At 42.6% G+C, this 12,754-nt stretch overlaps 2 protein-coding genes across 2 annotated transcripts; both read right to left on the bottom strand.

The window, feature by feature from the left end:
* Window positions 1-79: 79 nt before the first annotated feature.
* btf3l4 (basic transcription factor 3-like 4) lies at window positions 80-3,195 on the bottom strand. The gene is made up of 6 exons (XM_079740298.1): window positions 3,134-3,195; window positions 2,577-2,638; window positions 2,348-2,461; window positions 1,670-1,871; window positions 1,025-1,084; window positions 80-475 (listed from the first exon to the last, which is right to left on the bottom strand). Exons 2-6 carry the CDS (start codon window positions 2,628-2,630, stop codon window positions 429-431), a joined length of 477 nt encoding a protein of 158 aa, XP_079596424.1. The 5' UTR covers window positions 2,631-2,638; window positions 3,134-3,195; the 3' UTR covers window positions 80-428.
* Window positions 3,196-4,178: 983 nt separating this feature from the next.
* ptgfr (prostaglandin F receptor (FP)) lies at window positions 4,179-5,653 on the bottom strand (the record flags this gene model as incomplete). The annotated part of the gene is made up of 2 exons (XM_079740047.1): window positions 4,179-4,544; window positions 4,859-5,653. 2 exons carry the CDS (start codon window positions 5,651-5,653, stop codon window positions 4,179-4,181), a joined length of 1,161 nt encoding a protein of 386 aa, XP_079596173.1.
* Window positions 5,654-12,754: the final 7,101 nt, after the last annotated feature.

The following is a 12,754-nucleotide window of genomic DNA, read 5'->3' as shown; positions in this document are numbered from 1 at the left end:
TAGTATTTTTTGGTTTTTGAAGTAAAGGAGTCCACGCAAACATGTTATCAATAGCCAATAAATGATCACAGCAAACATCTTTAAAACGTTGATCAGTTTTTATTATGTTTCATAAACAAACAACAAAAAAAATTCTTAAGACTAGCTTTAACGACCACTGTGATCCTGACCACGACTGACGAATGGGTGTCAATACTGAACCATTGACTGAGTGTAAGGGAGTTAGGCACCTCTATGTGCACAAGCCAGTCTGACAAGGACTACATTGGGCCGTCGAGAAAAAATAGAAAAGTCTCTGGTTGGTGGGGATAGTGTTTGATATGTCTTGATAGCTAGAGTTTAAACAGGGGCGACGGTGGCTTGCTTGCTTCATTTCAGTCCAGTCCATGTACACGCACACAGGGGCTGTGGGGGTGGGGGGTAGGGTATCAGTTGGCTTCGTTCTTGGACGCCTCGTCAAAGTTCTCCACAAGATCTGCAGGACCATATGATATTGACGGATTAGGCTTTGGTCTCCCACACACACACACGCATGTCACCACCGCTGCATCCATACAGACTCCGATGGGTGTAGGATTTGTTTATTCAGAGAGAATTTGAGCATCGTTTATTAAACCACAATTTACAAAAACCGTTAGCTGGGTCTTTTCCGGTATCTCGTCGAGGTTGACTTAATTGTTATTTTGAAAATTGAAAACTTTATCCATTTGCCTTAGTCACAGGGATTCAATTTACAGAACTAAATATTAAAACATTTGTATTTTAACCCACGTTAAATTGAATAAATGCAAATTAAGAACAGACGAGTATGCATTTGAATACTACCATCTAAAGTAATGCAAAATATGACTTTTACGATTGTGATTGAATGTAAAATAGTGGCATAGTAAACACATTCAACCATTAGAAGACGGTGGCAGTAATAATCAGTTTGTCAAGGCCACATGACACAACACACGTATCATTGAATTAGCGGAGGGATTTCCCCATAGTGGAGTCGTAACAACTTTTAGGGGCATCCTACCTGGAACATCATCGTCCTCTTCTTCAATATCTTCAGCCTTGGGAGCCTTACTATCAAGAGCTGCGAGACAAAGGAAAACAAAGCAGTTGTGGCCCGGTGTATACACAGCACACTGAAAGACTACGGCTGAAATAAGCTTCAGCCAAAGTGTTGCTATAGCCACATGCTTGTGATTGGCAAATAAAGGCTCAAATAATGATTCTTATCAGTAGCGGATTAGCCTTGGTATTCAAATGCTGGTCTGCCAAAAGCTCTTTATCAATGACAGCTTATGGGTAACGATGAAACTGTTTCTAAACCTCCCCGATACCTCAGCAATAGCTACTGAAGTGAAGACTATTTGTAGGACCAAGAATGCCCATTCAAATTATGTACAATGTAAAATCGCTGGTCATTGTTTTTGAATTTAGCCCGCAAATCAAGCTGGTTATTTTCATATCCATCAGCAGGGATAAGCCATTAAGAAAACCATTTTAAAAAATGGAATGTTTCCTGGAAGGTTACAATCCTCCATGGCTCTACGCCAATGCAACAAGAACAGCCTGCTTTCTAGCAGCCATACGCTCTTTCGCCCTGGCCTCCACACACTTATACATTAAGGGCTCCCCTGGGCTAAAGAAGGTAAAACATGGGCCTAGCAGCCACCTTGGCGGGGGAACTGTTCTGCCAGTTTGCGCAGGCTGGTGAGGCTGTCTGCTCCGAGCTGGCTGAGGATGCCAGGCAGCATCTCCGTCAGCTGCTTGTTCTCAGCGTGGCCGGTGATGGCGAAGGTGTTGGCAGAGAGGGACGCCTGCACTTTGGGGTTGTTGAAGTGGATCACGGTGCCATCGTCCTTGATCATATTCACCTGGAGGTGGAACGAGAGGGGAGGTGGTGGGTTAACACCGGCTTTGTTTATTCGGATCTACTGCTCCCGGCAATTAGTCGTTGAACTTGGTTTTTGCTCTGTGAATTATGCTTCATTAAGTCAACATCGTTGAAATATCAGTGCCATGAGAAAATAAGGTAGAGGAAGTTAACAATCTCCTGTTTTAGGAAATATTATTCGCAAGGATGGATTCAGCTGACTGAAGCAAAATAATGGCTCATTGTCCTGTTTCTTCTTGGACAATCATTACAGTGTACTGCCCAACAATCATGTTTGTCTGGTCATTTCCACTTTACAAGTATATTGTATGTCACGTTATAACAGGTTATTACCCGTTATCACCCACGGAGCACACAGGCCTTTGTGTGTGCATAAGACGATATTATCAAAAAATAGGGTTCATTGATCTGAGTGCAATGCCTACCGAAAGAGTATTTCTAGGAATATACATTTACCTCCTCGATTCCAGCAATGTTATTGACAGCTAATTTCTTAAGTGAGCTCTGAAGTTTTTTGTCATCAGCTGTCGCTGTTCTGTGGACCACCTTCTTCTTCCTACGAGCAGATCCCTGAACCCAGAGGAGAAAGGTTACTGCAACTGACAAGGAATTATACTGATGGCATTGTGGTTAAATTAGTCAGTCAAAACACCGATTAGTGATCCATCGATAATATTTTCCTCACCTTCCCACCTATCCGGACCTGGGCTTGAAGTTTTGCCAATTTTTCCTGATTCATTTTGGGATCTGAAAGGTTAAAAACACACATCATCAAGAGCAGTAACTGACCAGGGATATTTACATTCTCTTCTGAATGTCACCCTTGGCCTTTAAGGAGTCTTGAATAGGGACCATGTAGCGTGCATCGATTACAATATGGGATTCTTTAAAAACAAAACCTTTTTTGAGCGGACACAAAACATAAACGTCACCAAGGGAAACGGACACGTCCTATACAAAAACACCAAATGGATGTTAACGCACGGATGCAATGTGTAAATCCAAAAACAGCCCAACAAAACAAGACAGGCAGAGCAGTCTGGTCAAGCGCCTGCACTGACTCGCTAGCCGAGCTTGTCTTGTTAGCCATGCAGCTAAACGATAACATAAACCTGTTCAGTGAAAATACTGAGTGTCAATGTGCCCCTTTAAACGATACGCATACATCGACCTCATATGCCACGACGACGCCATTAAAATGAAGTAACAACTCAAATAAAGTGCGAATTAATAATGGCAAACCTGATCAAATATCCACTGAAGCATGCGCTATTGAAAAATGGAGACTGCGAGGAAGACGTTACGTCACACACCATATGGCTTTCATCTCCTTCGTGGACTTTAATATTATGTCTCCGAGTAAGGAGCGTGACAGTGCCACCTGCTGGTTAATTAAATGAATTACAGCTAGTTAATTACAGCACTATACATGTATGTATACCCTGATTGTCTTAATTGAATGTTCATAAAATGTGACTCTCATATGTATCGTGCATGTCAGCTTTTACGTGCATGTATGTGTGTGTGTGTGTGTGTGTGTGTGTGTGTGTGTGTGTGTGTGTGTATGCGTGCTTGTGTGCGTGTGTGTGTGTGTGTGTGTTTGTGAGAGAGAGAGAGAGAGAGAGAGAGAGATAAAGAGAGAAATTATATATTTTTATCTGTCATAAAACAATTCCTTATTTATTATAAATGAAATAAGGGTCTAAATGTTTCGTATTAGTGTGATCAACAATTACCAGATTAAATGTATTAAATGGATATGACTTAGTTTACCAAACTTAGCCAAAGATATCGCACGGATCACAGATTTTGAGATCCAACATGGATTCCGCACACAGGTTTAATACAAAAGAAATACAAATAACAAAGGCCCACTTTTTACTTTTTCAAACCATGTACAATATGACACAAAAGTGATACAGCTCACTAACACATGAGATCAACACTAAGACGTTCACAGCATTCACATTTATTAATTCGCACAACATGTTTTAATAATACAAAAAAAGACAAGGACTTGCTGTCTAGCAGAAAGAGCAGCAACATCTAACAATAAGAACCTGACACAAGTATCACACAATGGAATCTCCCAATCTCTCAAAAGACTACGGACACATTGTAGACAGAGTAGAAATAAATAGTTTTGAACATTTGTTTCAGCATGTTAGTTGACTTCTGGGTACTGCTTTGGTCATTAAAACCCAACACAACATTCCAATATCATACCAATAATAACTACACGGATGGAATTCAAATGAGTTGTTGTTCATAACTAAAAAGGTTAATCTTACGCCATCCCACTTCTTGACGCCGCCAGGTGCACTGGCACCTGGCGGTTCGGCGTGATGGCCTTTATCGTATCATTGGGCCGTTGCATGCGCCCCATGCAGATGCACTCATTCCGCGTTGTACTGGAGGACCGCGTCTCTGCCGAGCTCCACAATAGGGTGCTCTTGCGGTGGTGGACGCCGTGGGACCCGGGGCTCCAGAAGCCATGCAGCACCAGGTAGAGCTTCCTGAGCACGGCCTTGCGCAGGAGGATGTACACCCAGGGGTCCAGGATCTGGTTCCAGGTGGCTATGCGCACCATCATCAGCAGGCTGAAGGACGCCGGTTCAGGCTGGGTCTGGGTGGTTAACACGATGACGTAGATCTAGCGCGGACACACATAGAAATTTGACTTTAGCATTATTTGTCACCACGCGACAAAGCTCTACATGTATTAAAAACAGTTAATTACATTTAAGTGATATATATTGGAGACAAACATCTCAGAAACTGCCTTGAGAACACGCTTTTGTTCATTTTGAGAAACTAGCTTGTACAGCGTTTGGAATTGTTTGTAGTCACTCCCTTTTGTTTTTGATTGCTTTGCTTGTTTTCAGCCTCACCTGTGAGTGCTTGGATTTAAGCATCTGCCAAAACGCGACACATGAACGCAATTGTAACCCGTGCTGCATTACTCACCAGCAAAGGGCCCCAGCACACACAGGACACCAGCATGATGGCCAGAAGCTGGACGATCATCTCCAAGTGGTAGGAGGTGGCTCTGCAGCGGCGCTTCCTCCGCATCTTGGACTGCAGCAAGGCGCAGCTGGTCAGGGTGTTGCACACCAGCGACAGCAGCAGCGCCACCAGCCCCAGCATGGAGAAGACCAGCGGCAGCAACACGTCTAGCCAGTCCCTGGGCCCCTCCTCGCGGAAGAAGCACCAGCTGCGGGAGTGCTGCACCTGGTAGGGCCTCCACAGTGCCAGGGGCAGGCCGGCCACCAGGGCGGCCAGCAACCACATGGACCCCAGCAGACGCTTCACGTGACGGGGGGCGACGGCCGTGGAGTGGAAGAGGGGCCGCGTGACCCCCAGGCAGCGCTCCACCGCCATGGCGCAGCCCAGGAACAGAGGGCTGAGGCCAAAGAACACCAGGGAAGCCCCAAAGAAGCCGCACAGCACGCGGCCAGGGTCAAAGGCCTCCCACTGCTTGCGGGAGCCGTGGATGAAGAGCACCAGCGAGCCGTTGACCAGATGGCCCAGGAGGTCGGTGACCACCAGCCCGCTGGCAAACAGCAGGAAGGAGGCCTTGGATTTCAGGCGGATGCGGTGGTAGGACTTGACCAGGACGAAGAGAGCCAGGCTGTTGGAGAGGATCCCGCCCGTCATGGAGACGACGGAGGCCTTGACCGACAGGTCATCGGGGCCGCAGGTGGAGTTGGCGGCCCCGACCTCGGACTCGCGGCCACTCTCTGACGTCCCGTTGGTGGACATGACAGGCCGTGATCTGCAGGGTGCGTGGGATGGGGAGAGAGAGGACAAGAGGTTGAATACAATGGAGAATCTTAGAACAGCTTCCACTGATAATCTAAAACAGTCTATATGGAAAAGCAATGGCCTTTCATTATACATCCATTATAATACGCTTATTGCAGTTAAGTAAATCAATATTTAATAAAATAATAATCAATTGAAAAAGCATAGAAAGCATGTATTACATAAATACAATTTTTATACTTTTAGAGACATATGTCATTTTCTGGTCAGTATCTGTCAATAACAACAAGCTTTTTGCATAAACTCACCTTAGATTGTATCTTCACTCAAACAGCTTAACGTGATTCACTGTTTTACATCCATGGAAATATAAGTGTTGTTTTTTTTTTCCGTTCGGCAATAAATGAACAACAAAAGTGTTCCGACGAAGCGTTTCTCCAGTGAGGGGGTGGGGAGGGGAGGAGGGGGAGTAGCATCCGTTCTTGGAGTTGCTACTTCTAGGGATATTCTACACACAACTGCGTGGTCTTCTGGTCCGCGCTGTAAACTGACAACTAGAAGGCAGGTTTCCAGCCTACTCTGAGCGCTCCACATGTGATGCAGTCCTTTGAAGAGCAAATCAAATTCCTCATTGAGCTTGTGGGTGACAAAGAAACGGAATTCCGTTGTGATTCAAAATATGATCGCTTTTATTAGTTCTTATGTTTCAGTAAAAGCTGCCAGTATTGATTAAAAATGAAAATTGTATGTTGAAAAATGGCTTCCAAAACAATCGCTCAATATTGATTAACTATTGATTACAAGAACAAATAAAAAAGACGGTGAACGTTTGTAAGCTATGAAACTCTTTTAAACTCGTTTAAAGGGAAGGAGTGATTATTAATAATCATACGAAAATTCAAATTATTGGCCTACCCTCGACCCAAACTGACGTTGGTATATGAATTAGTCCTACGACATTATCCAAGAAACAATGTGTTGTATTATATTTGTAGGCTATTCATATACCATAGTCATTGATAGTCGAGCAACAAAAAAAAATAAAAAATTCTAAATCATGAATACAATATTCTTATTCACTATTCTTATTTTATTTAGGAATTACAATTAGTAAGCTTACATTCAGCCAATTAGGGAACGTACCCTTAAGAAAAAGACGAATGCTTACCTGTGATAAAAAAACAAAAGAAAAAAATCACCTTTTGGCACGTCCTTGGGTGAAATTGGCAGGAATTGCTTACCAGCCAGTGCATGCCCACACAATGCATTTCGGTAGATGGGAGGAAATGCTATTTCCATTTTTCATTCATATTCACACCGACAGTTACAGATACGCTTTATTCACCTGCAAGGCTTTGTACAAAATACTAACTACAGGATCTGATCAGCCCTAAGGAGAGGAGATATGTACTCCTCATTTCCCAAAAAGATAATGCTGTATTCTGCATAAATAAATGCTTATTCACCTCCTTCCGAGCCAGGGGCAGTGGGTCACCTCAAATGGCCAGCTGTCATGAACTATGTCCCTCTCTATCTTGTCTATCTTGACAACCCGTTTTAGGGAGAGAGACTTTGATCAAAGTGTCTTTGGACAACAATCTTCTGTAACTTTGTCCCAGATACGTGTGAAATAAAAATGAAAAGAAATCAGATTGGTCCCAGCATGCTTGATCCCAACCCTGGGAACCATTAGTAGAACAGTTTCCGGTGACCTGGGGACCAAAGTGGCATTGTGAGAAAGATAGATATGATAGATAGCATAGATATGTTATGCATTTTGGTCCTCAACGGCTAAGTGCTTTATAAACAATTAGTACTATTTTGAACTCAATGGCCAACAGGAAAGCATTGCAATGATCTTCACTCTGGAGACATCTTGTCTGCTTTCCTTGTGCATAGCGTCAACATTCTATTGACCTGTAAATACTTACTTACTTTTTGTTTTCAGCAGTCAAGCCTGCTGAAAGTGAGTCTGCTTTGAGTGAATTCCATTGGAATATGTTATCAAATCAAATCTCGTTCTCTGTATGTGAACTGATCACAGAGCCATGAGAATGGGTTGATATCTTAAAAAAAATAATTTGTTCTCCTGAAAAGAATGTATTGGGACAGAGTGTTGATTCCCTTAGACCTGTTTTATGATAATCTAGTCTAGTCCGGGCAATATATTATACCACACCGTCTCTTCCCTCCCTAAACCTAATATCATTGAGCAATTTTCCATTATTCTATAGCAGATCTAAAACGGACAGCGAAACATCCATAAATAAGATATTCAGTGCTTTACGGCTGATAACCTTGTGCTTGGGACACAATGTTATTAAGTTTCAAGAATGCCGCTATTTTGATGTTTTCTTGTATGTCCTTTACATTTACTTTACTTGCACTCTGTAGAAGCTTTAGACTTCATGGCATGGTGGCACACTGACAATATTTTCTTCCTTCCTTCTTTCTGTCTAATATCTGTGGAATGGGAAACCATGTGTGTGGATTACTTGCACTCATAGTTAATCTGCGCCTCTAGATATTATCATACAGACTTGGATTTCCTAAGAAAAGAGAATTGGTTCTAGCAATGTACTCAGCATATTTGGAGCAATGTGTATCATTTGTGCCATGTCACTACAAATCTGCGATGGATATCCTGCCTGGCTAGAATCCAAGGCTATTCTGTCACATAATGAATCAGCCACTATTTTGTGTATTTTCGTGTTTTTGTGTGTTTTGCATGTAGGAACTGGAGGCTTATCTGGCGGCTTATCTTTAAGAAGTAGCCATGTTAAAACATGGTGACATTGCACCTGCAGAACAGGGATGACTGGGGTATCTCCTGCAAAGGGTGGCTATCTCCAAATGGTCACCATCTAACTACTATGGTGAGATCACACCTTCTTTCCTTCTAGTGTTCTGATCGAGCGACCTCCTCAGCGGGATTTGGAGAAAATTTGAGGAAGATAAAGGCGATGACGAAGACATCTCTGGTGTCTTCTTTCGGTGTTAATCATCAAAACACCCTCGTTTTCCGATGGCCAGGCAACATAAGTCCTCGTCGTTGTACCGTCTCTATTTCTCTCGCCTCCCCTTCCTCTGCTCTCCTGCTGTCTTTCGTCATGCAGCAATAGTTCCCAGCCACCGTGACCTGAGATCTTCAGTCAGTCTCAAAATTGGCCGCCATGAGATGTGTTGATGGGAGTAAATGGCAAAATGTGTCAAAGCTATTTATCCAACCAGAATTGTGACGGTGAATTAATGAGAGATGCGGTCGACCTCGAAAAAATACAGATGGACGCTGAGGCTTTCGAAAAAAGCCTCAGCTTATGGCTATTTCTATAGGAAAAAAACAAACATTTCCTTTAGACCTGGGGTGTGCACCGTGACCTAGCATTACCCCTCACAGAACTAAGCCGTAAGTAAGGAGGTCTTAAGTTGTTGTTGTTTTTTATATTCAGCCACCTGTGTTATTTGAAGTGCTGTGGATGGAAATGCCCCAGCATTATCATTTGGAGCCAAATCAAAGCAGAACAGCTACAACTACAGCTGGACACGAAGGCTTAGGCCGCTGACAAAATCTGGATATTCCATATGTCATGAATCATGATATATGATATACCAAATGTGAATGTTCTTTTATAGACCATATTTCAGACACTTGGGGTCAGTAGAGTGTATGTATGTGAACTACAAACATACATGATGCAACTCTACCTTTTCAGCATACATCTGTCCTAATAGTGTGTCTCTGCAACCACAACGTTTGTAAATATATATATATATTTAAAGTATATGTAAATAACGTGGTCTCTCATGAGCTTATTTTGCCATTTTGAATATAATTGAGTATCAGTGACATAACAGAATAGTTGTTTTTTTATACAGTTAGGTAATAATTGCGAGTTTCAAGGTGAGATGATGACTAATAATAACATAAACACGGCTATATAACACGGCTTTGCTGAAAACTCTGCTGAAAAAACCGATTCCGAATGGTCAATTACGTCATTCAGCAGTCAGCAGTCTATTAATGAATATTAGGCCTTTGTCATGGATATCAAACCGTTGCTATGCACTCTAAACAACCTTAGACTCAACAGACTACTATTTATTTCAGCGGAAGCAATAAAAGCATTTGCAGATCAATACAATGGTTTACAGTTCTATTTTAAGCAACGTTAATGATTTTCTATGTAATAAGCCTTGTCATCAGCGGGGGTAATGAACACACAACAGGTCATTATGGCGAAATCAATCTGTCTGGTATTATTTCCCGATGAGGACCAGCTCGATGTACATTATCCCTTAAATATAAGGGGGTCTTTATATGTCCCCCCCCCCTTTTCTCACTAAGAACGGGCGGAAATCTTATGCCTAGTGAGGTGTAGGCGTTAGGTCAAAACCAGGCCCGTTTCTATATTAACGACACAGCGTCTCATGCATGGTATTGACAACGAGCGCGCATTTGGGTTATTTGTTACAGAAGCATTCTTTATAGATATTTTACTACGAGGAGCTGATCGAGAGGTTTCGTTTATATAGCAGAGATCTGTTTGACCTAATTGAGGAATGAACACCGGACCGAGGCCTATATGTGTCTTCTTTGCCTTCTTTGTTTTAATGCAAACGGTGGATTTCTAAATACAGTTTGAGAAATGATAAGTGTACAAACGCAGGCTGTCCGATTTAGAGAGACTATTAATGCCCCCCGAATTTTCTTTCCAAGTTGACTTTTCTTGTTTGATTGGCAGTCAGTGTGTTCTTGTACAGGCTGTAGCCTAGTTATCTTTTGATTTTCGGATCTCAATGTCTACCCAGTTGCCTTTCTCCTCCCGATACTCCATAATGTTATAATAACAAATGAATCAGCAAGAATAGCAAGATAGCGGGAGATTGTTAACATGTATCCGTTCAACGCACGATGCTAGGCGCGGTGTGTGGGCATTCAAGTGAACGCGCATCGCTAAGACCGGGCGTAGTAATAGGCATGATTGGGTGCAGGAGTACTAATGACTGATCTTAACAAAGATAGACATAGCAGTTAGTACCAGGCTTACTAAAGACCAGTAGATGCAACCCTTTCCGATGTTTTTGATGCTGTCCCCAGGAACAGTGATCCTCAGAGCAAAGCAAACATGACAATGTTATAGGAGAGACACAGGAGAGGCGTCATTAGCGAAATAGATAGTATCAGCAATGTCAACATGAGTCATTACACTGTATTCAAGAAGAAACAATGTTTGGCTAATTGTATCGAGGCCTATTTGGGTTGAAGCAATGGCCATGCACTCGTTGCTCTTTTGATGAAAAACAGTTTTAACAGTACAATTATTTTTTCAAAACAACACATTGCATCTCCATTCTCTGATTAAAAGGAAACATGCCATTATATCATTTTGATAGGCCAATTGATGATTGAGGTACCAGAATATATTCAGAACAGTTGTCATGCAGGTCGGAATACAGCTACTGCTATATTTTTTGCTTTGGGCTGCAAAGTGGAATACAACCAATAGGTGTCATCATTGAACAACGTTTAGAGTGTAAACAAAGCAGATCCACCGATCCTTTTCCTTGCTTTGTCATCTACTAGGTAAATCCTTTCGAATTTGTGACATCTTCACTTCTGTCTTGTATGGTGTGACACCATCTTGTTTATTTTATTAGACATGCAAAAGAGGATTAACCATATCCTCTCTCCACCTCACATTGACGTGACAGAAAACTATGTCATGACCTACTGGTTCCAACTGAACAACTGTACAAACCACATGCAATGAGCAACAACTAGAAAAAAATGCAAATGTAAATCTTTATCTTTAATTTTAAAGAAAAACATCATGCAACCCTCATACAGAATAAGAAAATCAGAATATAAATCATCTCAGAATCCCTGGCTATAAATTAATAAATACAGATGGACACACACAAAATCACACACACCCAGGCACACACCCAGGCACACACACACACACTCTTACACCCAGGCACACACCCAATTTTTCTTTTTTGTTAATTGCATTTCATACGTGAATATAACATACTAACACACAGATTATCTCATCACTGAATAACATCTGCTTCAACCCTGGCCTGCACACAAACAGAATTCCCTGTTTGGCCTCATCAGAAACCTCCCGAAAGCCTTTGTGTTCTTCACATGCGAACCCTCTCCTTGGGATGCTGGCTGCGTACCACTTAAGATATTCAAAGCCCAGGCTCATTTGAAGCCAGCTTGTCCTCCATAAGCTGTTCAAAGCCCAGGCCCGCCCCATCTTCTGAGAGACAGTAGCCTACATTGGTGTGCGAGACACACAACACAAGGTCCACATCTGAGGGAGCAGGAACCGTGCCCTGAGACAGGCGCGCTCTAGCATTTCACAGGATGCCCCCCCACCCCCCCAAGCCCGTCTTAAAAGGTTAAGAGGATTTAGGATTCCACTGCGGCCCTGGTGGTGAGGGAGGAAGGAAGAGGGGAATGATAGGTGAAGAGACGGTGAGTCGATACGGGGAATGAGGAGACGGTAGGAGGGGGAGGCCACCGACTTGTGAATCCTATTTTGATCGAAGGTGTGGGGGTTATGATTGAAGTTAATAAGCAGATGCTTTTACCCAATGTGAGTGACATTGAATTCAGATAGGCGTCATTAAGGAGAAGGTATTTTCTTTTGCCTGGATCCAACCCAGTAGCAAGCCACTACTTGAACCATTACATCACAGAGCCATAAAGTACAAATTGGTGTATAAAAGGTAGAGGCGATGTTTCGAGTCATCGCCTTTGCACTGATCGTTTAGTATTTTGTTAATAGCCATGTTGTGCACTGCCGCTGTGAAAACCTTAAGGGAATGGATCTGACATTTGACCTGATATCAACAGCCAACCAAAAGCCATAAGCAGCAGTCACATGGGTCCGCTACAGCGCTCAGCCATCTGTTCTTATAATCAAGGCAGATGTTAGGCAGGAAATATATTCATGGACGTTAAAAAAAAAACAACAACAAACAGACTTTGTTCTTGTAGCTCTGTGATGATCTTGCTGTTGCTGGTTAATGTAAAATTAACTCCACAGTGATCAGGGGTTAGGGGGTGACTGAAAACCGGTTAAC

Source organism: Pollachius pollachius, assembly GCF_949987615.1.
Source record: "Pollachius pollachius genome assembly, chromosome: 7".
Taxonomy (NCBI): Eukaryota; Metazoa; Chordata; class Actinopteri; order Gadiformes; family Gadidae; genus Pollachius; species Pollachius pollachius.
This window is presented reverse-complemented; position numbering and strand designations above follow the sequence as displayed.